Raw genomic sequence first — 26,833 nt, 5'->3', positions numbered from 1 at the left:
GAGTTTGACTGCATTTTCTCTATACAATTTCACTAATATTGATTATGAATATATAATTTTTGATCATATTTTGTCAGAATCAATGTCAGTTCAGCACGGACTATGGAAAATGTGTGTTATTGTTTTCTGTTGTTTGTAAGTTTTTGTATTTGGCTCTTTAAAGAAATACAAGGTTTTTGAAACATCAGTCAATTTTAGCAATTTATTTATTTATTTATTTATTTATTTATTTATTTATTTATTTATTTATTTATTTATTTATTTATTTATTATTCATATTTATATACTGCCCTATCTCCCAAAGGACTCAGGGCGGTTTACAGGCATTTAAAAACAGATAAATACAGTCTAAAAACAATTAAAAAACTTATTCTAAAAGCCTAATAATTAAAAATATAAGAATAAAACCCAATTTAAAACCCGTAAATTAAAATCTAGCTCAGTCCTGCGCAATTAAATAAGTATGTTTTAAGCTCGCGGCGGAAGGTCCGAAGGTCCGGAAGCTGACGAAGTCCTGGGGGCAGTTCGTTCCAATTTGTCTCAACATTCACAGCTTGCAATAACTTACCTTTCTGAGAGTCACTATTGAATAGAGATGTTAGTAATAATTTCTGCTCCTTCCATGCTGAACTTCCCATAAATGAAATAATAACACAAAGGATAACATTAATTAATGTTGATCATTGTTTTGCTTTTAAAAACTGGAAACATTAAAGGCATCACAGACTAAAACATAGAGTGCCATCTGAACAGTTTACAAAGAGAAAAAGCTAGATTTTACATTAGCCTGAATCCCAGTCAAGAACTAGAGACAGGAAATCTAATCCACATATTGTTAGCGTTCCAAGTAATTCCCCCATAGAAAGCAGAACTCCAAGGCAGATAAGATTCCTCAAAGAACAATTTATCGGGTATATCTCATTGGCACAACTGGTGAAAACCGTTCTGAAAGTTCCCATGGTTTTCACTTAATTAAAAAGTGAAAGTTCCCTCTTCCCCCAAGTCATCAGCCACAGTATCCAAAAGAGGTGCTGGCCGGTTGCTTGGTTACTCCACTTCTCCTCTCCCCAGCACCTGTTGGGATGTCCTTGGTTCCCACATGAAAACTTTTTGTTTTGACTACAAACCCAGCTATCTATTCTCCCCCCTCCCTGTCCCCTCTTCTGCCCTGTGGCAACCCTGAAGCCTCAAAGATGGCCTCAGTCAGGTTCACTTCAGAGTTGATACATATTCTGTTAATTACACATTTCTGAATTCATTAACATGGATAAGAATGCCTAAAAATATCAACAGATAAGTACATGGTCTTACATTGAAATCTAGAAATGCTTGATTTTAATACTGACCCAAAATTTTTACTAATTGGAAAATAAATAGCATTTTTTTCCCTTTGGCATGATTGATGAGTTTAAAAAATATATGAGGAATCATATCTAGATTCCAATGGACAGTCATATTAAAAATATTTGTAGCATATCCTAGAGGTAGAAAGGAAAAAGTTAATGTTGCCACCTCTGTCTTTCCTTGCATCTATATTATATAAATAACTAAAAAACCTAAATATTTTTTTTTATTTATTTATTTAATTGTTTGTCAACAATTACAAGGAAACAAGTATCAGTATAGACATAGACATGGACACAAGAAAAAAATGGCACAAATAAATGGATATAAATAGGCAAAAATATAGCCATAAACACATAAAATGATTACATATAAATGGGGACAGTAGGACAGGGACGGTAGGCATGTTGGTGCGCTTATGCATGCCCTCTTAGGGACCTCTTAAGAAATGTGTAAGGTCCATGATAGACAGTTTAAGGTAAAAAGTATGGGGGTTAGAGAAACTAACAACAGGATCAGGTAGAGGGTTCCAGACATTTACTACTCTATTGCTGAAGTCATATTTTCTGCAATCAAGATTAGAGCGAATTACATTTAGTTTGTATCTATTGATAGCCCTTGTGTTATTGCAGTTGAAGTTAAAGAAGTCATTAACAGGTAGGACGTTAAGGTAGATAATCTTGTGTATTAAGCTTAGGTCGGAACAATGCGTAGTTCAAGGTTATCCAGGCCTACAATTTCAAGCCTGGTGGTATAAGGAATTTTATTGCGAGCAGAGGAGTTGATATATAACTGAAATATAACTGAAAGCTTGAGAAGTTAGCCAGACTATCTTGTTGGGAAAAAGAAGGAAACAAACCCTACCTTACTCCCAAAAGTGGGCTCCCAAGATGAGTTTGCTTTTCAGCTGTAATAAAAGAAAAGAGCAGAAAAGCAAGCTGAAGTTAGCCTATTAGTTCTAAAATAATAGAAAGCAGGAAGTGGTTTTTCCTCCCTTCATCAATTTCCAAAAATAAAGAATCTTATGATGATTCTTATTATATTGTCTTTTGCCAACTCTTCTATGGCCCCCACTTTTTTTCTTCTTATAAGTATTATTACAGTTTAAGGCAAAGATTTGTATACACAATAGTATATTGCGAAAACACAGAACTATTAAATTACATAAATATAAATTTAAGTTAATATAAATTAATTTAAATATAAGTTTAAGGAAATGTTTTCTCAGAAATGGATAATGCCAATGAACAAAATCAACAGCCTAACCATTACTATTATTAGGCTATTTTCTACAACTAGATGCTGGCATGAACTGATGGAAAATATCAAGATCTCTTGGTTCTAAACCAAGCTGGTTTTCTTTAGGAAAAAATAAACATTTGAAGAGTAGAAAATTATGTTTTCCTGACTATTACTCAAGAAAAACTATTATTTAAGCTACTGTCAGCCTCTTTGAAAAGTAATCAACATATACATACGGTAACTATTTCAGAAGATTGTGGATGAATATACATGGATTGTACTAGACTAATTCTTCTGCAATGGGCTCCTTGCATTTATGAAAGAGACTGAGATATTATTAATGAAGAGGAATTCTACCTTTATTCCATTCCCATGCAATCCATCATCACTTACTAGCATATGGTTCCGAAGGTTCACTCTGTTTTTTCCTTTAAAGAGCTACAGGGACCACAGAAAGTATATTTTTCCTTCCATTAGAGGGAACTAGTTGAAATCCTGAATTCATCCCTATGTACCTTTACTATCCTTTTCCTCATTAAGTAGATCAATACGGGAAAATAAACATTAAAATGAACCATAATAAAGGTCTCCCATAAATTTGAAAACAAAAACGAAATGCAGCGATCATTTCCATTATTGAATTTGTTTTTGTTGGGGTTAAGGATGAGGACAGGTTGGGGAGAAATCACTAGTTGACCAAAAAAAGGGAACAGATCAAAGGTATGACTTTCAGGAAGTCAGACCCTGGATTAAACTTTCAGCCTCTGTCTGAGATAAGATATCTAAAAGAAGATAGGCAAGGAAACCTCTTTATTTTGTGATAGTCAATGTTTGTTAACTGTGCATAGATTTAGGGGATTTTAACAGAATGTGCACTACAACGTGGACCTTAACTTTCAGAAAAGCTGGTTAAATATTGAATAAGGACATTCAGGAATTATTCCTTCTGATACTAGCATAATATTGATATTTTTCAAGAGACAAAGGTTAATTTGAAGCAGGGGTGAAATCCAGCAGGTTCTGACAGGTTCTGGAGAACCAGGAGCGGAAATTTTGAGCAGTTCGGAGAACCATTAAATACCAGAGTGGCTGGCCCCAGAATGGGGTGGGAATGGAGATTTTGCAATATCCTTCCCCTGGCACAGCCACCAAGCCATGCCCATCAAGCCACACCATGGCCACCAAGCCACGCCCACAGAACTGGTAGTAAAAAAAATTGGATATCACCACTGATTTGAAGCAGTGGTGGGATTCAGCCGATTCGTACCACTTCGGGAAAACCAGTTATTAACTTTCTAAACAGTTTGGTGAACTGGTTGTTGGAAGAAATCATTAGGGCAGAGAAGCGGTTGTTAAATTATTTGAATCCCACCACTGATTTGAAGGCTATTTAAACAGTAGTGTGGGAGGGTTTTGCTTTATTTTTTACAGGAAAGAAATCTGGCACAGGTTGTTTTCAACTTATGACTGGTTACTTAAAAACAATTCGAAGTTACAATGGACGACCTCAAAAAACTACTTACAACACAGTTTCAAAGTCTGATGTCAATGCCCCCCGACAATCATATGAGTACATTTTGGGTTTCAGCAACTAGCATGCATTTATGAGTGTTTGGAGCACCCTGAAGTCATGATCATGATTTACAACAGTTTTGCTGGAAATCATCATTTATATCTGGTTTCCAGAAAAAAACCCAGACTATAGCAAACAATGGGTTTGCTTAATGATTGCAGTTTTCATTTAACAAATGTGGCATTTGCTTAATGACTGCAACTAACTATTATACTTTGTACATTTAACAACTGCCACAAAAATAATTGTAAAAATATTTGCCAGGTGCAATTATGGTCCTTTGACAACAACTGTCTGTAGTTTAATGTGACTGAAACTAAGAAACGTAACTGGTTCTAGTTGCTTTGCAAAATATCCTGTAGTTCTATGAACTCACACAGGTTCTATAAACTTTCTCTATCCGCCCACTATTAATGCTTCCTATTCACATATATTATATTTATCCATCATGCTACGCTATAGATTTTTAATGATCGTTTGATGAGTATATACACTAGCTGGCAAAATAGTTACATGCTATAGCTAGATTTTTACAATAGGCTACTATTAAGCTACAATGCATGGATCCAAACATACAGCTTAATACCAGATGTTAACACCAAACTAGACCTCAACATCACTTAAGGCATTAGGCTAGAAAGTGAGAAACGGTGAATTCAAGTCCTGCTTTAGCCATGAAAGCCAGCTGGTTCACCCTGGGCCAGTCACTCTCTCAGTCCACACCATCTCACAGGGTTGTTTTTGTGGGGAAAGTAGGAGAAGGAAGGTGTCTTAGATATGTTTGCTGTCTTGAATTATTTGCAAGAATAATAAAAATGGAATACAAACAAACAAACAAATAAATGTGAAAAATAGTTCTATATATAATATTTCTTACACTAACTTTTCAGATACAGTAACGTCTTACTGAATATCAGATTTGAAATGCTTGCATCTGTTTTTAGAACCTATCTCTTCAACCTAAATTCCATATATTATTTAAAAAACACATGCCAATTTCATATGGGCCTTAGTTCTTGACATGTATTCAAAGAACATAGAACATGCAATAAAAGGGTGGGAAGGTTTTCTAGGCCAACCTCCTGCTCACGCAGGAGGACCTATATGATTCTGGACAAATGGCTGTCTCTTCTTGAAAACCTCCAGTGATGAAGCACCCACAACTTCCTGAGGTACATTGTTCCACTGATTAATTGTTCTGTCAGGCAATTTCTCCTAAATTCTAGGTTGGATCTTTCTTTAATGATCTACCACCCATTACTTGCTGTCCTGCTTTCAGGTACTTTGGACAATAGATCAATTTTTTTGGTAACAGCCCCTCGAGTACTGGACACTTTCATATTATCACTAGTTCACTATGTTTCAGTTTCCAGACCCCTTATCATCTTTGATGCTCTTCTCTGCACTCTCTCTAGAGTCTCAACATCTTTTCAATTCATCAATTCATCTATCCACAAAAAAGAAATGTTATTCCCTAAGTAATCCACTTTAACAAGACACAATAATACTCTCAAATGTCTCAAATGTCGGTGGTTGTATTTTGGACTATCCAACAGGTTTTTTTAAACTGTGTCAAGTATTCATCACAAGGAGATTATTTTATATTCAAGTCAAAACATAAGTGATAATCTGCCAAAAAAATCCCTGGATACAAGCACTGAAAGTTACTCAGAGGTTCTCCCTTTCTGACTTTATTTCATTTGATATAAATAAAGATGCTATATAGAATAGAATTTTATTGGCCAAGTGTGATTGGACACACAAGGAATTTGTCTTGGTGCATATGCTCTCAGTATACATAAAAGAAAAGATATTTCACCAGACGTGTTTGTCATCACAGTCTAGTGATAGTGTACCTTCATTAAAATATTTCTTAAAATTGTAACTTCAGATTTGGTCCATCTTGTTTGTGGCCAATGGCCACACCAAATATTTGAGGTGGGGGGACAGAACTGAAAACTTCACATATTACATATGTAATAGTTAGTCATAACCTTTTCTTTATTTTTGCTACTGAATTGTTTGTTGCTTTTGACACTGTGTTAAACTATTTTAGGATTACAGTGTTCATGAGTTTCCCATCTGAAAAGTACTGGGAAATCATGCCACCAATTTTTGATAATAAACATGGTTTTCAGAGACAGTGTAAAGGGAGTCAGAAGAAGAATGAATCTGGTTGCTACAAGTTGCTGAGACCTCCAATATCTGTGACAGTTATTAATATTCAAACTGCATGATTACAACAAAAATTATGGTAGTCAAAGATATTATAGGCAGTCAATGCCCTGAGCTACCAATAGATGCATAGAATCACAAGCTGCTGATATATTCTGAAAGCTATTTGAAATTCAAAGACATGCAGATAATAAATAAGGCCCCTTAATTAATTTTGCTCAATTTTCCTTGTCTCCACTCCTCATCCCCAATTACTCCTGCAAGAAAACAATGAAAAATGAACTAGATGTTGTTGTTTTACCTAGTTTGTTATTACCTAGTTTGGGTAATGAAGCATGTGCAAGAAAACAACCAAGTTCAGAGAGCACCAAGGACCCACCATTTCAACCCTGGACTACAAATATCCTACTTCATTGGTACAATGAAGAATAAAATCTGGCTGCCTTTTTCATTTTTTTTCTGGCTGAAATGGTTTGATTACAACCATGATTAAATTCCTAAGGGTAAGTCCAGAATAATTTTTCTGTGCTTTGTGTCTCATCTCTGCAATAGGACAAAATAACAATAGAGGCTCCAACAAAATATTTTCTTTCAAAACTGCCAGACTCAATTAGCCAGAGAACAAAGCTAAGGAATCTCTAAATAACTCTGTGATACCCCCATCTATGAATATATTTAATCCAATACATGAAGAGTAGTGAGCCGCCCTTCACAGGACAACTGAGATGACCTCACCAAAGTAGCTTATAACAATGCAGTCCACAACAGCACTGGATTTGCATGGTTCTGAGTGGCAATGGGCCAGGACTTTGTAGCCATTCCAGAACAGCCACAATTCACTTTTAAAGCCAGCAATCACTTCACCCTTGAGCAATTAAATCACTTCCAACCCCTATCCTAATTGAAGGAGAGCAATACTTTGAGGTCAAAGAATGAGGTCATAAAATGATCTCATTTTATGGCAGGATGCTAGCAACTTAGACTTATATACCACTTCATAGTGCTTTACAGCCCTCTTTAAGTGGTTCACAATGTTAACATATTGCTCCAAACAATCCTTATTTTCCTGACCTCAGAAGGATGGAAGGCTTGAGCCACGTAGAATAGAACTCCTAGACTGAGCAGTGAGTTAGATGGCACTACTGCCTTCTAAATACCGCACCACCATGGATTTTATTATATTTAATCCAACATGTGAAGAGTAGTGAACCACTCTTCCCATCCTCTCTTCTCTTAGTCATGAATGAAGAGGCAGTCTGTATGTTTAAGGAATGGATGTTTGCAGTAGGAAAGCTTCTTGAACATTCATACATTTGCCAAATGGAGATTTGCAGATTAGACATAAATAATCATATGTAGATTCATTACAAAAAATTAACAATCGTACTGTAAACTATGGTTTTCCCAATTGCAATGTATGGCTGTAAAAGTTGGACCATTAGAAAGGCTGAGCACCAAAGAATTGAGGCCTTTGAACTCTGGTGCTGGAGAAGACTCCTGCGAGTCCCTTGGACTGCAAGGTGAACAAACAAGTCAGTTCCAGAGAATAGAATAGAATAGAATAGAATAGAATAGAATAGAATAGAATAGAATAGAATAGAATAGAATTTATTGGCCAAGTGTGATTGGACACACAAGGAATTTGTTTTGGTGCATATGCTCTCAGTGCACATAAAAGAAAAAAAAATACCTCCATCAAAGGTACAACATTTACAACACAAATGATGGTCATAGGTTGCAATTCAACCCTTAATGATAGCAACAAAAAGTTACAGTCATACAGTCATAAGTGGAAAGAGATTGGTGATGAAAATGATGAGAAGATTAATGGTAGTGTAGATTTGGTAAATAGTTTGACAGTGTTGAGGGAATTATTTGTTTAGCAGAGTGATGGCCTTCAGGAAAAAACTGTTCTTGTGTCTAGTTGTTCTGTTGTGCAGTGCTCTATAGCGTCGTTTTGAGGGTAGGAGTTGAAACAGTTTATGTCCAGGATGTGAGGGATCTGTAAATATTTTCACGGCCCTCTTCTTGATTCGTGCAGTATACAGGTCCTCAATGGAAGGCAGGTTAGTAGCAATTATTTTTTCTGCAGTTCTAATTATCCTCTGAAGTCTGTGTCTTTCTTGTTGGGTTGCAGAATCAAACCAGACAGCTATAGAGGTGCAAATGACAGACTCAATAATTCCTCTGTAGAACTGGATCAGTAGCTCCTTGGACAGTTTGAACTTTCTGAGTTGGTGCAGAAAGAACAGTCTTTGTTGTCCTTTTTTGGTGATGTTTTTGATGTTAATTGTCCATTTTAGATCTCGTGATATGATAGAACCTAGAAATTTGAAGGTTTCTACTGCTGATACTGTGTTGTCAAGTATTGTGAGAGGTGGAAGTATGGAAGGGTTTCTCCTAAAGTCTACCACCATTTCTACAGTTTTGAGTGTGTTCAGTTCCAGATTGTTACGGTCACACCACAAGGCTAGTCGTTCGACCTCACGTCTATATGCGGATTCGTCATTGTTTCGAATGAGACCAATCACTGTTGTGTCATCTGCGAACTTCAGTAGCTTAACAGATAGATCGTTGGAGATGCAGTCATTGGTATACAGAGAGAAGTGGGGAGAGCACACAGCCTTGGGGGGGCCCTGTGCTAATTGTACAGGTATCTGAAGTGATCTCGCTTAGCTTTACCTGCTGCTTCCTGTTTGTTAGGAATCAACCCTGACTGCCCTTTAGAAGGCCAGATCCTGAAGATGAAACTCAAATACTTTGGCCACCTAATGAAAAGGAAGGACTCACTGGAGAAGAGACTAATGCTCAGAAAGATTGAGGGCAAAAGAAGAAGGGGACGACAGAGAATGAGGTGGCTGGATGGAGTCACTGAAGCAGTAGGCGTAAGCTTAAATGGACTCCAGAGGATAGGAAGGCCTGGAGGAACGTTGTCTGGGGTCGCGATGGGTCGGACTCGACTTCGCAACTAACAACAACAACAACAATTGTAAGCCCAGTCTATTTCTTTTCTTATGTTATTACACGACTATCTGAATTGACTAGAGATTAAGCAGCTGTGGCTCAGTTCTGAGCTGCTGCAAAGCTGCATATGAATGTGATATAAACGTTTCTGGAGGAGTTGAAGCTAGAAGATAAAAGATAATATTGCAGCCATCATAATTTGATCTTATACGCAGATACAGTAAACTTTTCCTGTTACAATAAACCATATCTTCTTTTGATATGGTTAGCTGGCATTGTACAAAATGATCTTTTACCTAGTGACTCTGAAAAGAAAACATTTTCTTGGGAAAAAATAAGGAGGGTTCAAATTTTATCATGAAAAGGGGAAATATGTTTATTCTTTACAATTTAATTAATTAAATTTGTAGTTACAGTACATAACCTGACCAAGCCGACTAGTAGGATCATTATACATCTGTACATGTCCTATTTAAAATTCATTGTCTTTTAGTGATGGATTAAGTAAGAACGCTGCATTATTATAAGAAACTTGAATGTGTTTTTCCAGATGTTTTATATTTAAGACAGCAGAATAGCCAATATAAAACAATCCATCAAAACCTATATATGTTCAGAACTATGATTATTGAACCTGTGCCATATTAAACAGCTTTAATGAAACCAGCACTGCAAAAAAATAAGCCTACAGACTTTAACCTATAATACTTTGCTTGAGAATAAATTTTATTGACTTCTTGGAGATTTAATTCCAAGTAAATACGGACTCAGCTACAGTGGTGATGGGATTACGATTGGAAAACTGGAAAGACACATTGTTGTGGGGGGAAAAATCTATCTCTGCATTATGGTCAATAATAGTTGACACGGACTAGATGGCACATAAACAAACAAATGAACACACACACAAAGAGAAAATCAAGTTGTAACAAAGGCACAGGATAATTTTGTGCAGAGGATAACCATCCTTTTAAATAATGTTTAACCAATAACTTTATAATATTTTAAAAAGTTTCACGAAGGGGGTGAGACGCTGCTATTTGTGGCCCTCGCCCACTTTTGATTCTGGCTCATGGTGATTCATACGTTAGTCACCTCATGTTTGACATGTGTAATGTGCTCTTCATGGGGTTGCCCTTGAAGGGATCTTGGAAACTGAAACTGGTCCAGAATGCAGCACCACACATTTTTGGGTACTTCTCATTATGTTCATGTAATACCTACCATTTCTCCATGAGCTGCACTGATCCCCATGAGGCTTCTAAGTGAAATTGAAGGTGCCAGTTATGACTTATACAGCCTCAGTGGAATAGGGCCAGGCTAACTGCTGGACCACTTTTGTCCTATTGTTTCTTCTCATCCCTCCTGAGCTAATATAGAAGATATCCTCCACATCCCTTCTGTTAAACAATGCCATCTTCATTGGACTCTGGAGATGCAGCAGCACCTGCCCTATGGGACAGCATATCCCTGAAGACTGGGATGGCCCCAATCCTTTCAGCCTTTCTAAAAGTGCTGAAGATCTATTTGAAAAACAAAACCTACAGTGGCTGGCTTTATATATGCAAGAGAAATTGATTCTTATTTTGATTACAGCAATAGTTTGAGACCATTGATGATTATGTAGTGAGACCTCAGAAAAACCTGTGATTGGCATCTTAATGGTGAAACCAAATTGATCACTGCAGTGATATATAATAGTGTGATCCTAGCAATTTATGACTGGTCGCGTCATATAACTCGGGGTAAAAAAAACAACCCCGATAATAAAAAAAGTTGGCCACGGGCCACCATAACTGGGTTCACACAGCACGTAGAAACAGAATGCCGTCGCTCGATTATAGTTCTGGCAGCAACTCGGTTTTGACTGGAATTCCCTCCTCCACCCCCACCCCGACCTTCCAAATTTAGAGAAGGGGAAGAGGAGGGGGTTGGTCCAACCGCTCCCTCGCTCGCGCTCCTTCCAGCAGTGGAGGTGGAGAGTCCCAAAACCAGCCAGCCAGCCAGCCAGACGGAGACGGGAGGATTTACCAAGTCTTTTTGGAGGAAACGCCGCCAGAAGCCACTTCCTGCCAAGTTGCGGTACCGCGCGCCTCGAGCCCCGAAGTTTCCCCGCGCCGCTTCGGACTGGAGCGGCCGCGCGGCAGGAGCGCTTCTCTTTCGGGGGCGCACCGAACGGTGGGTGTATTGGAGGAAAGCGGGCGCCCCTCGGAGCCCAGGTTTCGACGCTTTAGTTTCTGCCAAACCGGGAGAGGCGAGAGGTGGGAAGGCGGAGGAGAAGAAGCGCGTAAAGCGAGGCTGCCATCTCCGCCTCCCTCCCTTTTTGTGTGTGTGTGTGGAAAGATAGTGAAGCAAAGAAGCTCTTCTGGCAGCGACTAAGCCGAGTTGGAATGCTCTGCTTGGAGTCGGTTTAGCTGCAAAAGAGGCGGACAGCTCTTACGCCCGCCTAAAACCGGCCTCAAGTCTTGGTTTTGTCTGTAATTAGGAGAATAGACATTTCTGATTTCCGGCCAAATTCGACCTTCGGGAAGAACTGTGGGCTTGAAGGAGTCAAGGAGCCGGGGGAGGGGGGCGCAGAATAACTGGAGAAAGGCTACCTAATCCCCCCCTCCCTCCAGCTCTCCTGCCGGTGCCTTTTAAACTGCCTCCCCCCTCCCCCCCAATACCTTAAATTGTCCACCTGCGCCGATGCAGGCATGTCGGACGGTCCTTCCCTTTTTTTTTGTTTTTTTGTTTTTGTTTACATTTATACCCCGCCCTTCTCCGAAGACTCAGGGCGGCTTACAGTGTATAAGGCAATAGTCTCATTCTATTTGTATATGTTTACAAAGTCAACTTATTGCCCACCCCAACAATCTGGGTCCTCATTTTACCTACCTTATAAAGGATGGAAGGCTGAGTCAACCTTGGGCCGGGCTTGAACCTGCAGTAATTGCAGGCTTCTGTGTTCTTAATAACAGGCTTTACCAGCCTGAGCTATCCTTTGATCCCACCGATCTATTCCCGCTGAGATCCAGCGTCTGCCAGGGACAATGTAACGTTGAACTGAATGAGCCGTTCCCCAACTTGGAGCCCTTCAGGAGTATTGTATTACAAGTCCCATCTGTCAGCCAGCAGAATGGGAGTTGCAATACAGTGCATCCGGAAACCCACACGGGTTGGGCACGCAGTTAACTTTGTGCCTTAAGGTAACTGAAGTTCTCGAGCAAAACGGTCTCTGTTTCCTGCGAATTGAAAAGCTCTTTCTTTTTCTCGTGAGTTAAACGGGTGGGGTGGGGGGGTTGTTTGTATTTTTCTGTGAAATGAACCGTAGTTTCTTAAAAGTAAAAAAATGTGATTCTAATGCATCCTCTTTCCTCTTAGGCTGGAACAGCACAAAATTATGTGATCTATGAATGATTTTTGAGTTCAGTGAACTTCTGTATAATAATGAGTTTAAAAATATTTATTCAGAACAACTTTTATTATGTCAAATATATTTGCACTCTGGAGTTTATAGAAACTTAAAAAGAAATAAATCCATTGCTTAGTCAAATAAAAAACCCCATGTGCCTGGATTTACATCAATCGGTATTTTAGTTCTAAAAAATAAATGTATTTAATTTGAATGCAACTCAAAAATCGCATACAAATTTAGCTGCAAATCAGAAATGCATAAACTAGCAACTACATGGTAATCATAACTAGATTACAGTTTGAATAGCTTTAAGTATAAATGAAATCCATTTAAATTTTGTTTTTGCTCTAGTTCTGCTCCACACTTATTGAAGTACCAAAAGTTAGTTATGAGTATTTACTGCTGTCAAAGTTGCATACCTTTGACTTTGCAGTAAATATCACATTGTTCAATTTTCAACCATTGTCATTATTGGTTTTGCTAAAATATTTCATTAGATTAAATTAATGTTAGGTTAGAATAAGTTTGATTTACTTTTCAGTGTATACCTTATATGGGTACAACTTACATTCAGAAATTAAGTTCTAAGCAAGCAGGTATAGTTGTACTATATACTGTGGCAAGATAGTCATGTCTTAAAATCCATTTATTTCAGTGCGATTTAAGTCAACTAAATGACTTGAATTTAATATCTTTAAGACAGTAATTTTAGTTTTATTAAAGCCAAGACTTAAAATATAAACTTAAAACATGGCCAATGTTGATTAAGGAGTAAGTTCAAGTTTCCTCAGCCATGGGAAGCTCACTAAGGGACTTCCATTCAGAATAAAATAGGAATAGGAAAGGAATAGGAATTAGAATAGAATAGAATTCTTTATTGGCCAAGTGTGATTGGATACACAAGGAATTTGTCTTGATGGATATGCTCAGTGTACATAAAAGGAAAAAAAATACATTCATCAAGAATCATAAGATACAACACTTAGTGATAGTCATATGGTACAAATAAGTAATCAAGAAACAATATCAATATAAATCGTAAGGATACAAGCAACAAAGTTACAGTCATGCAGTTATAAGTGGGAGGAGATGGGTGATAGGAATGGTGAGAAGACTAATAGTAATAGTAATGCAGCCTTAGTGAATAGTTTGAGGAAATTATTTGTTTAGCAGAGTGATGGCGATCGGGAAAAAACTGTTGTGTCTAGTTGTCTTGGTGTGCAGTGCTCTATAGTGTTGTTTTGAAGGTAGGAGTTGAAACAATTTATGTCCATGATTATAACCCATGATTATGTCAGTCACTTTCATCAGCCCACCTGCCTCACTGGGTAGTTGTGTGGTAAAATTGGAGTATAAAATGCACTGTAAATACCTGGTGCTCCTGAGAAAATATGTGGTATAGGTCTAAGAAATAATAATTTAGGGTTATCAGATCATTGTTGCAAGGATATAGATAACCATTAGATGGAGGCAAAAGTACATAGAACCACTTTTCTGCCATCTAGTGGCATAGGCATAAAGGAATTAAGGATGAAATGTGTCATTGGAACACAAATACCATGGTTTATATATTATATGGCTGCTGTAACACAAGTATGTAATTGCATGGTGTCAATATTGTAAATGTTGCTCCCTAAGAATCCTTATGATGTTTGCATCCATTTAAGATGGCAGGCATAAACATATTGCCTTAGAAACAAATGCAACAATGTATTCGTCCTGAGTATTCATAAATGGGATTGTATTATAATTACTTAAGTAAACCAAAGCTGGAATTTACTAAATACTATTTAGTTTTCTTTAGTTAGCAGTACTGCAGCAGTATAGAATTTAAGAAATAACATACTGTTTTGGGATTATGGGATTTGTAGTCCAGCACCCTGTTGAAGAAAGCTATCTTATACAAAGGATATCCATATATTTCAAATGCAGTTCTTAGAGCGTTCAAATAAATAGAAAGAGATCGCAATAGACACCCACTACTTCTGTCCAAAGAGCTCGAATAAGTTTAAAAGAACCAGCACTTCCTAAAAAGTTAAAGGTTCCCCTTGTACATATGTGCTAGTCGTTCCCGACTCTAGGGGGCGTTTCAAAGCCGAAGAACCAGCACTGTCCGAAGAAGTCTCCGTGGTCATGTGGCTGGCATGACTAAATGGCAAAGGCACACAGAACGTTGTTACCTTCCCACCAAAGGTGGTCCCTATTTTTCTACTTGCATTTGTACATGCTTTCGAACTGCTAGGTTGGCAGAAGTTGGGACAAGTAATGGGAACTCACCCCACTACACGGCACTAGGGATTCAAACTGCTGAACTGCCAATCTTTCGATTACAAGCTCAGCGTCTTAGCCACTGAGCCATTGCATCCCTTAGCACTTCCTATATGAGCCCATAACTGTGGAAACCAAGACTATGATGGATCAGGCAAGTAGAAAGAATAATTGGATGATAGTAGGGAAGGGAAATTTCTAAAGAAATATGCAAAATACAGTGACTCAGAACATGGATTGTTAGGAAGAGGGAAATGGTGAAGGAAAGGCAGTTGATCACATGAAAAATTTTCTGTTGTATGTGAATGTCAGAAAGCTGGAATAATTTTCCGCTCTTACTTCTTTAGATAGTAACAATTGGCACTGAAGCAGAAATTGTAAAGCTGTAATATACTAAAATGATCCATTCAAACATAAAACCCTGAGTCGCATGAAAGTTATTTCATGCATTATATTGAATCACCTTTCTATATAGGTTGCTCTGGAACTAGATCCTGAACTTATATCTCTGAAGTAAGACATTTTTCTGAAGTAAGGCAAAATTTCTGTTGCTAAACGAAAAAATTGTGAAGTGAATTTTGCCTCATTTTATGACCATTCTTATCACAGTTGTTGAGTGAACCACTGCAGTTGTAACTTAGAAACACAGTTGTTAAGTGAATCTGGCTTGTCCATTGACTTTGCTTGTCAGAGAGTCGCAACATGCCCCAGGACATTGCAACTGTCATAAATATGAGTCTGTTGCCAAGCATCTGAATTTTGATCATGTGCCCATGGGGATGCTGCAACAGTCAATGAAATGGTCATAAGTCAGTGCCATTGTAACTTTGAACAATCACTAAATGAACTGTTGTAAGTTGAGGACTACCTGTAATTCAGGTTCTTGAAGAAAGCTTAAACTTGCAATAAAGCTATATAATCATTTGAATTGCCTGAATTCTTGACATTTTTGTTTTCTGATTATCTATTTTCAAAGTAAAAACATTTCACTTTTTGTTTAATTAAATAGGAGCTTTGATTACAATGCTAATACTACAACATAAATATTATTTTTCTTTGTAGGTTTTTAAGTAAAACGTATTTTATTTGATTTTGAAGATTTAAAAATGGAAACATTTCATTTTTGGATAACCTTGGCACTTTTTGTAACTGGATCTGTCATGAGTGAAGGTTCAGAAAGAGACTTTTCCAGCCTGAATGACTCTGGAATATCTGCTATAGAAATGGAAGATAAATTAATTATTCCTGCCAGTCAGCCCAACACTAACAAGAGCAATTGTTCAAAAAGTCCCAGAATGACTAATACTTTTAAACATATCAATACAGTAATTTCTTGCGCAATATTCATCATTGGGCTTGTTGGAAATGCAACTCTTCTGCGGATAATCTACCAGAACAAATGTATGAGGAATGGACCTAATGCATTGATAGCCAGTCTGGCCTTGGCAGATCTCATCTACATCATCGTTGATATTCCTATCCACGTATATAAGGTAATATGCCATAAAGCTTAAGCTTTCTATAATTTTTACAGCATAATAATGTATTACAATAGTTTGGCATACATAAATCATTGTCTGTTTTTATCCATTGGAAGACTACATGTAATTAAACTTTTTATATGAGACAGACTTTTAAACACTTAACAAAGGAAGAAGTGAACTTAAAATTCATAGTGGTTGGGGTGGAAATGAAAAGATGTGGGATATGCGATATCTGTTTTTCATACATGTTAACTGACACCCAGTGTACACATTTTCTTAAATGTGGGAGAATATATGGATATGGTTAGTATTTAGTCGGTGGCAAATAAGTTACTTGCATTTCACTATAAACATAATAATGTTACAAATAGAGTTATTTAATATTAGTTAAGAAAGTACTTGTAACCGGTCTTTTTTAGAACAAAGCTTTCTATGTTAAGAAACGTATGCATAATTTCTTAACTACAAAACAAACAATACACTACCTTATTGTTGTGCACAGAGTGAAACAGCTTGGAGAGAACAAGCAGATGGTGAGGGATCAGTTCTGTATTTGACTAATGTTACTGATGTCTTGGGCACATTTCGGTCTATTTAGTAACAGTTATTTAGTTATTCTCTTTCTGTACTGCTAATTGATTTCATAAGATGGTGCTAAATGTTATTAATTTTTTGTTAATTGTGTTATACACACTATTTAAAACATATATGACAATTCTGAATGTTCATGGGATGTGGATTATCACTATGGATGATATTCGGATGATACACTTCCATACATCAGAACTAAATATAATGAGGAAACATCTTTACAATTATGCTGTCAAGTTGGAAAAAGTGGTTTGGATTTTTTTTTCATTTTTAAGTTTTCCATCTTTATTTTCCAACAAACATCCCATATTTTTTCTTCTGATACACAGACTCTTAGCTTTCTGTTTTTTAATTCTCTAGGCCAGAAGAGACAGCAGTAGTTGCACTCCTTTCCTTCCTTCCTTCCTTCCTTCCTTCCTTCCTTCCTTCCTTCCTTCCTTCCTTCCTTCCTTCCTTCCTTCCTTCCTTTCTTCTTTCCATGCAATTGAAGAGTTAGGTGAACAGTAAAGCACAGTTGCAACTAATATGATTGTTTCTTGGTCTTTGAAGCTTGGAAGAAGAGAAGAAGAAAGGAAAAACACTGCATAGCATTTGCTGATGGCATTGTACAGTCTAAGGAAACTTCAAAGTTGCAGAACCTTAAACTAAGATCTATTTCACAACAATAATAGTTGAGTTTGGATTTTGTACTTGTTGCCTTTTAGAGTCATAATGTATTCCTGTCTAAATGCTTAGTGACATCTAGTATGAAACTATTTGGGTAGGGCAATTACGGTATTTGTAAGTTTGGAATTTTTTTAGGATTTATATATTATTTGTTACTTAATGAACTAAAGCTCATCATAATTTCTTTATGATTTCTTTCTTTTGTTTGTATCTAAAAATTGTATGATTTATGGATGAAATAAAAACTGAATATATTTGTGATTGTACAAATATACTTAATATAGGAATCTAGTGTAGGATAATTAAATGTTGCTATTTAGAAAGCAGATATGCTAAAAACCATACAACAGATCTGTAGTTGGAAACAATATCATGGAACAGAGAGAAATATTTTCTCCTGTGGAAAAATAGTATACTATACTAAAATAGGAAGTTTATCCTCTGACCAAATTTTAGACATGAGAGCAATATTGAAGGAATTTTGTATTTATATAATTCTAAATTGAATCAGAATTACATGGAGAGGGAAAGGATTCAACTCTCTTTTGTTATGGACTTGTCAAATCAAAATTTCAATGATTTTTAATGAATAAAAGGGATATATATTAACACAATCATTTGCTTAATGTAGAACGTAACGTGTTTATTGTAAAAAGTTTGTTACTACAGAAGTATCTTTAATTTTTTTTTTTTTTTTTTACATTTATATCCCGCCCTTCTCTGAAGACTCAGGGCGGCTTACAGTGTGTAAGGCAATAGTCTCATTCTATTTGTATATTTACAAAGTCAACTTATTGCCCCCCAACAATCTGGGTCCTCATTTTACCTACCTTATAAAGGATGGAAGGCTGAGTCAACCTTGGACCTGGTGGGGCTTGAACCTGCAGTAATTGCAGGCAGCTGGTTTTAATAACAGGCTTCTTATAGCCTTGAGCCACCACGGCCCTTATGTGATACAGTATAATTAATGAGATTTTTAACATTGCTTTTGTTAAAACACAGATCAACTATGCAAAAGCTGGATTGTATGAAAATTGATACATTACTTACTCTGTATAGTAAAATAATAAACTTCACTATTCAAAATCTTCCAAATATATTTAAACACACTGTAAATAGTGTGTTATAATTTTCATATAGTACAAAGTTTTGTACTTTCCATTTACTTTTCTTTTTTGAGCAATGGGTATCTAATCAATAATTATAACCATTTTCAATTTCTAATATTCATTTCATAGTTTTTTTTCATGTGTGTGGCCAATGAAACTGTTAACTATTTTAGCTATGATGAGTCGTCTATTTTGTATAAAGAATGTGGTAATCTTTGTTTCAAAATAACACTTTCAAGTTATCAGAACTGGCATGTTGCAGTTCTGATTTATGATGTGTTCATGTCCAAGTCTGAAATTAGCTGAAAATGACTTGAAGTGCTGGGACGGTTTAAGTCATTTTGTAATACTAGACAAAATGGTAAACTTGATCTCAGTTTTTCCATTTCTTTCTGCCATTTCTTGGACCTTACAGTTTAGGAACTTAATGGTTATTCCCCCTTAGTTTCCAAAACTCAAGACTGGCTTCTGGTTTTATGACCTTCCTATAGTTTCATTTGTTTGCATGATGTTTTGGCTGTAATGTAGATCGTTTTCTTTATAGAACATGATTCCCTTTGCAGTCCTCTGGGTTTTCCCCAGTATGGAAAGGAGAAAACTTTTAACTATAGTCCGCTGATTGGGCATGCACATTTTTTGGCTTACAGGCTTTAGCCTTCATGGATGTTGAAGGAAATAGTCTAAAATCTCATTATGGCAGGAAAATGGAATATTTTGAAAATGGGTCATTTTGAGACAAGGGAAAGGCTATTGCTCTTCAGTTCTGTGATATCTACTAAGAAAAAAAGTCTCCTAAATCTTCACTGAATTGGTGAAGGTTTAATTAGTTTCCAATTAGCATTAAAGGCTGAACTAACATACTACTTGGATAATATGTGTTCTATTACAGCTCTCTTTTAGCTTTGATCGTTTGAGAGGAGTTCTTTTCTCTCTTTTTATTTAGTTGCAGAGATTTGTTTACAGACAAAAAGTAAAACCTAATCTCTCTTGCCTTATCAATGTATTTTGTTGCTTTACATAATATTTCTCTGCCTGGTTCAGTTTATGTATTGTAACTAAGTAATAAGATATACTTTTAAAGGTAGCATTGTGGATTAATTAATGCAATGGCTTCTTTTCCTAAACCAAGAATACTTCTTTAAAATGTCTTAATCTGGCAATTGTTCCAGTAAATTCATAGACATTTTATCATATCCCACTTCAGACATTGAATCAGATTTGGAAGAGTCTTGTAACTATCATCTATTCGATCTGTTGCCCAATCCAGAAACTGAGAGCTAAACTATACAACTTTTGCTTGAAGGCCTGCAGATGAGTTAACACATCATTCTGTTAATTTTTTTGTCCCATTGTCCAACTGCTTCTACTGTTAATAGCTATCTGCCAATGTTCAAGCAAACTCATTAAAACTAGTTGAAACAGTAGTATCCTTTGCTTTCTTGTATGAGTTATAGCTCCTCAGGTATTGAAAGTATCATTATCACATATATCTCTTGTACATGCCTCTTCTTTGTTTTGATTTGACTTTTGTCTTTGGTTTTATTCTTTTCCCTTCCCAGCATCACTCTTTTTCTTTAGGAATTATCTTAATCAGTTTTTTCTTCTTCTTTGCCACCCCCCCCCCCCGAGCCAATAAGAACATCTCTACTTTTTTTATCCATGGACTTTACAGATTAATAGGATTGTGCAAATCTTAAAATTTCCAAAGAGATAACTTGGAACAAAGAGTTTGAATGTTATAAAGCACCATCTGAGAAAGATGCTAGATCATATAATAAAGAAATTGTTTTGAAAACAATTTGGCGATTTCTTTAGTGGATTGTGGGAATAATTTCTTTATATTCTGATTAGAAGGCTGATTAAGTATGAGTTGCATGTAAATTTATTAGGTAAATGCACAATGTTTGGAAAACCACAAGTTAAGTGATATCTTATTAAACTGGAGAGTTAGAAAACTTGGAACTCCGTCACCTTTGACAAGACCTAAGTTTAACTCATAGAATCATCTATTGTAATGTCCTTCCTGTTAAAGACTACTTCTGCTTTAATTGCAATAATACAAGAGCAACCAATAGATTTAAACTTAATGTCAACCGCTTTAATCTAGATTGCAGAAAATATGACTTCTGTAACAGAATCATCAGTGTTTGGAATACTTTACCTGACTCTGTGGTCTCTTCCCATAATCCTAAAAGCTATATCCTAAAACTTTCTACTATTGACCTCACCCCATTCCTAAGAGCACCATAAGGGGCATGCATAAGCGCACAAACGTGCCTACCGTTCCTGTCCTATTGTTTTTCTTTTCTTCTTCCTATATATATATATGCTTATACCTCCTAATATTTACTCATATATATGTTTATATACTATATAATCTTTCTGTATGATACTTACATATATTGTTGTGACAAAATAAATAAATAAAATAAATAAATAGATATAGCAAGTAATCCATGAACTGGAGTAATATATCAAAGTTAAGATTTCCTTTTGGGATATTTTCAACATTTCCATTAATGATTTAGATGAAGAGATAAAGATATAGTTTCGAATTTGTAGATGGCACAGATTACAGAAGTAGGTAAAAATAATAGACAAATTTAGAAGAGGTTAGTGCAGGTTCTTTATCAGAAAGGAAAGTAATATGGCCAGCTGCTGTTATCTGGCCTAGTAAAAAAAGATGTTGGAATAACAGATTATCACAACATAAATAAACATTGTAACATAGATTTTGGAAAAGAAGTTTCCAAATAATAGTTATTCATAGAATTCTTAATTGGTCAGAGCAACCTTGAGTATTATGTTCACTTTTATCGGTATCAGAGGAATTGGAAGAGATGCCAAGAAGGGCACTGAGGATGATTGGGATTGGTTATTATAGCATATAGAAGAAGCATATTACATTTCCTCAGGTAGCTGAAAGGATGTCACACGCAAGGTCAAGATCCCATTTCAATTAGGCCACTGTGCAGGACATGGAATAAAGTTATTTACGGTAATTAAAAGCAATTTTCAATTAAGTGTTATAAAAATGAACCACCTGCAAATGAGGTGTGATATCCTTTTTGCTGGATGTGTTTATACAGAGGTTGTACAACCCTCTGTTCTTCTTCATGAACTTGCACTGCCAGGAGATTTCACCTAATGACATAAATGATCCCTTTGGAGAATGATCTTTGTGAACATTTATATCTTAATTAATATTTGATATTGACGTAAACTTGCCTTTCTTTCTGTATACCACTCTTCAATATCTATTTCCTTTCTTAACCCAGTAGTTTTGCTTATACTATAAATTTTTTTTTTAGCATTCTTTGAAAGTAAATTGAACTCTAGCTGACCGAAGTTTTGGCATAAGTACAAACTTGCAGCTTTGTTTGGAAATACATTTAGATATATATGTCTTGGGCCAGACTTCTATCCACATGGTTCCTATCAACTCATGGGAGTCTTTTCTATCCCACCTTCACAAATTTTAGATCACTTGTCCTGATTGTATGCATGCATTTAAAAGAAAGACAAGGAATGTGTGTACAAGTAATACTATCCTGAATGTTTTCAAAAAACATTTGTTAGATGTGTGGGTATGTGAACATAGATCATAAGCAGATTCCTGCTGCATGAGACCACAAACCTATCTAATACAGCATTTTCAGTCACTCAATGGCCAACTGAAATTATTTGAGTCACTGGCAGTTAAATGGCATATAAAATTAATTATTACTATTATTGTGTTCAAATGTACTGTCAGCCAGATGGTTAGACTGGATTTGGCATTTTTGTGCCAACTATATAGTCTTTCCCAATAACCTGGTATAGACAGATATTATGTACACAACAATATGAAATCACAGCTGCCAGTTCTCTATCTGACAGTGTCCCTCATATACATCAAGTCTTCCCAAGAATCTAGAACGTGATAATGTCCAGCGTAATATATTTGTGGATCCAAGCAGTACAGTTTTTTTGTAATTGACTGACAGAAATTTTGACAATGCTCAGATTTTCTAACTGTTGTCCCAGATTTTTTAATATGGCACTCAGGTGCTGATAACTACTGTTGATTTATTCCATAATCTTTCAGTTTTGATTTTCAGCTCTTGATACCCTGTTATTTACCATGTTATTAAACAAAAGTTTAAAAGTTTTGGTTAAAATATCCCACAATATTTTAACCCACTCATTCTCAACTACTTTTTCAAAGTTATAGTCCCTCAAATTTTTCATTACTGGCGCATGATAATTTTTACAGATGTTCCAGTAAATCATTTGGGTGACTTGTTATGTTATTTATAATCAGCTTCAATCTTGCAGGAGCTGATGATATGATCTCCTGTTTCTATATTTAGTTTTAGCAGATGTTCTAACATTACTTGTCTGCATTCACATAATCTATACTATGGTTTATAAACGCCTACCATATCATCCCTTACATTTGTTCCAAGATGAAAAACCCCAAGTACTGTGGCCTTTTCTTTTAGAAAAGAAACTTTTACCCCCTAATCATGTTGGTTGTATCATTGTATGAACAGTCTTTTTTATCCTTTCTAGCTCTGTACTACCCTTCTTAAAGTTCAGTGATTGGAACTATACACAATACTCTGAATATGATCTCCTTATAGTCTTGTACTAAAACTTTGTTATATTAGCAGTTCTATTTTCAATTCACTTCCTGATTGAAATTCGTCTCCTATATTTTTTGGTGTTTTTTTTACAGTAATTGCACAAGGGGTGGTATTTTCAATATTAGAGTCCCTATTAACTCTTAAGATCTTTTTTCCTAATCAGTCATAGCCAGTTCCAATCCCATGCAGAAAAAAATGAAAGCTGAGATTCCAAGAAATTAAATAGTAGGGCATATTTTACTTACTGCAAAATATAGAACAAAATGTAGCACTATATTAAAGGTGACAGAATGCTATAGTCTGGATTGATATGCTCCTATTACAATTCCTTTGAAGCTTATTTTTTCCGTAAGAGTTCATTTTTTCTACCCCGTCAATTTTATTTATTTTCTTTTCAAATACTTGATGCCTTGCAGAAACCTATAAATATTCATTCCTTACAGTGCTTGTTTCCTGGCCCTTTAAAAAGTGTGTGTGTGTATTCTTAGAAGGTTGTGCTGAAATTTGCTGATTGCATGTTCATATAGAGATGGTACTGAACATAAGGTTTGGCAATTAGATCACCCTTTGGATACTTTCATTTTGATACCGAAAGGAAAGAAAAGTTTAAAGTAACTGTGTCAGGCTATTTTTATTTGCTTAATCTGTGATTATATCATTTAAAGAAGTTTTATTTTGTCTTCATTTAGTCTTTAAAATATGTATTGGACTTGATTTTTTTTTTATTCAGTTAATTTAAAGCATTTTGACTGTTCAACCTGCGAAGACTCCAGGCTGTCACCAAGATAAAGAATACTGTGTTATGTGACCACCTTTTTGCTGACGACTGTGACCTGACATGATGGATCAGAGCAGGAAATGCAAGCCAGTGTGGACAAATTTGCAGCAGCACACGAAAACTTCGACCTCCACATCAACATAAAGAATACTGAAGTGATGCATCAGCCAGTTCCGAAAGCCCAACACCAAGAGCCCACCATTAAAGTGAAGGGACAAAAGTTGTAAGCAGTAGACCAACTTAAATACCTTGGCAGCACCCTCTCCCGCGCACTGACAATTGACATTGATGTCAACTGCAGAATTGCCAAGGCAAGCTCTGCATTTGGCAGACTACTGACCAACGTGTGGGACCGCTGTGGAATAAGCCTTGCTACAAAGCTCAAAGTCTACCGAGCAGTAGTGATAACTACCCTGAAGTATGCCAGTGAGACTTGGACTGTATACAGAAGGCACGCTAAGCAACTGAACCACTTCCGCACGACCTGCCTCCGTAAAATTCTGAGAATCTGGTGGCAGGACAAGGTGCCAGACACAGAAGTCCTCTCCAGAGCAGACCTGCCATCAGTTCACACCCTGCTGATGAAAGCCCAGACACGCTGGGCAGGCCATGTTGCAAGGATGCCAGTCCATCGCATCCTAAACAGCTCCTCTATGGTAAGCTCTCAAGGAAAGCAATCGCATGGGGGACAAAGGAAGTGATGCAAAGACACGTTGAAGCTTCCTTCAAGTCCCTGGATATCGACACTACTTCCTGGGAAACCCTGGCACAAGATCGATCAACATGGCGCATGCTGATCCACCAAGACTGCCTGACATCAGAGAAAAAGAAGAACAACCATAGCACAAGAGAAGCGAGCACTCTGCAAAGCCAATGGTGCCCACACGTCTGCCCGACATGTGGCAGAACGTTTCATGCCCATATAGGCCTTACCAGCCACCTGCAGACACATTGTGGATAGCCCACAACCTGTTAGATGTCAAGGTCCTCTTTGAACAGAATGGACGAACATCATCAAAATATGTATTAGACTTGATTTTTTTTCCTGTTAATTTAAAACATTTTGACTGGGTTCAAGCTTAATGCTAAGACAAGTTTTCCCCATAACCTTGGTTTATCGAATAAATTATTAAACTATATGCTGATTTGTAGGGTCAATCTACTACAGTTCAGTGTAATGTGTATAAATAGAAGAATATTTGCATTCACTTATTTTAAAATTAGTACTTACTGTAAGAATTTTCTCTGGTTTTCTAACATGAAGTTTTTCTGTGGTTCAAGTGCAAACAAGAAGTCACTTTTAGAGAATCCATCCAAGTGAAATTTCTCAGCATTTGTGTCTTGTTTGGCAGAATGAAAAAAACCAAGGTTAGAGGGCTCAAAAAGTTGCAGTTGTCTGATCAGTTTTCCTGAATTCCAGAAGCAAAGTCTTAAAATATTTGAAAGTTTCTGGTTTCCATTTATAAATTTGGGATTAGAATTGTACTATGCAAGACATTATTCAACAAATTTGTTTTGAGAAACATAGTTTCAAAACTTTAATAAAGATATGTATTATTTAATGGTACATCTATTAAAGAATATTGGATTGAATTTTGTTAAATTTCATCAACAAAATATTGTAAGAAGAAAAGAAAGAGAAGGATGTACTGTAGGTTGCTATCCTGCCATGAAAACCTGTTCAGCAAAATCTTCCCAGTGGAATATATTATATACGTGGAGTCCCTGACATCAGTCCACTGAACAGAAAAATGGGATGAAAAAGCAATATGTATGTGAGTTCTAGTATATTTGGGAAAATATGTGCTTGTTCTGGACTTTCCTTTCTTCAGAGAACCAGAAAGGCCTGGTTTCACTTTAGTGTTCAGTGACCACAGTATATTGGTAGAAGTATGTCCAACCAACTGCTGTTGTCAGTTGGTTGGAAATAATGTATTAGCTGCTCCTGATAAGCAATGTAACACTTTTCCTTCCCAGTGGGAATTTTTAACACCCTGACTGGTATTTATGCTGACATCATGATTTACGGAAGGGCTTAAGTGCCTCACCCAAGCCTATGTGCTGAATTTTTGGGTGATGCTTTTCAACTGACCTAAGTTTTAGAAAGGAGTCAGGTATTTCCTGCCTGCCTACCTGCCTTCTACTTCAGTTTAAGTGTATTTTCTGCTCAATATCACAAGCTATTTAAATTAGTAAATACAGAGGGAGGAGACTTCAGGGAAACAAAGCATAGGAAGATTTATTTGCTCCTCAGAATGAATGTATGAAACCTTGGAGTAGAATTGATAGATAATGCTTTGAGCAGAATTGTCATCTAAGCCTAGTCAGAATGTTTATTGGTAAATAATGCTACATTGCTTAAAATCCATTGCATATTTTTTTTTAATTTCTACAAAATAAATGTGCCCTTCCTAAAATATGTAAAAATATTTTATTCTGTCAGTCATTCTAGTCACACTACTTACACTACTGATACCGTGTTTCCCTGAAAATAAGACCCTGTCATATATTTTTTTGAACCCTGAAATAAGCTCTTGGCCTTACTGCCATGCAGTCAAAAGCCCAATTGGGCTTATTATCAGGGGATGTCTTATTTTGGGGGAAACAGGGTAAT

The 26,833-nt window shown here is 36.4% G+C and overlaps 1 protein-coding gene and 1 long non-coding RNA gene across 4 annotated transcripts in view; one reads left to right on the top strand and one right to left on the bottom strand.

The window, feature by feature from the left end:
• Positions 1–305: 305 nt before the first annotated feature.
• LOC131203570 (uncharacterized) lies at positions 306–12,314 on the bottom strand. The gene is made up of 3 exons (XR_009156423.1): positions 12,176–12,314; positions 2,209–2,251; positions 306–625 (listed from the first exon to the last, which is right to left on the bottom strand). It is a non-coding gene; the product is annotated as an uncharacterized LOC131203570 (long non-coding RNA).
• Positions 11,226–26,833, top strand: part of EDNRA (endothelin receptor type A) — a 34,730-nt gene continuing 19,122 nt past the window's right edge. The window contains exons 1-2 of one of the 3 annotated variants that reach the window (XM_058193946.1): positions 11,226–11,476; positions 16,026–16,456. In XM_058193946.1, the coding sequence (XP_058049929.1) occupies positions 16,070–16,456 (387 nt within the window). In that variant the 5' untranslated portion in view covers positions 11,226–11,476; positions 16,026–16,069. Of the gene's footprint in view, positions 11,477–12,362; positions 12,553–16,025; positions 16,457–26,833 lie in introns of those variants that run through there. The other 2 variants (XM_058193948.1, XM_058193947.1) reach the window with 2 other exon arrangements.

This window comes from Ahaetulla prasina, chromosome 8, assembly GCF_028640845.1.
Source record: "Ahaetulla prasina isolate Xishuangbanna chromosome 8, ASM2864084v1, whole genome shotgun sequence".
Taxonomy (NCBI): Eukaryota; Metazoa; Chordata; class Lepidosauria; order Squamata; family Colubridae; genus Ahaetulla; species Ahaetulla prasina.
The sequence above is the reverse complement of the archived record's forward strand: the minus strand, read 5'-3'. Positions and strand labels throughout refer to the sequence as shown.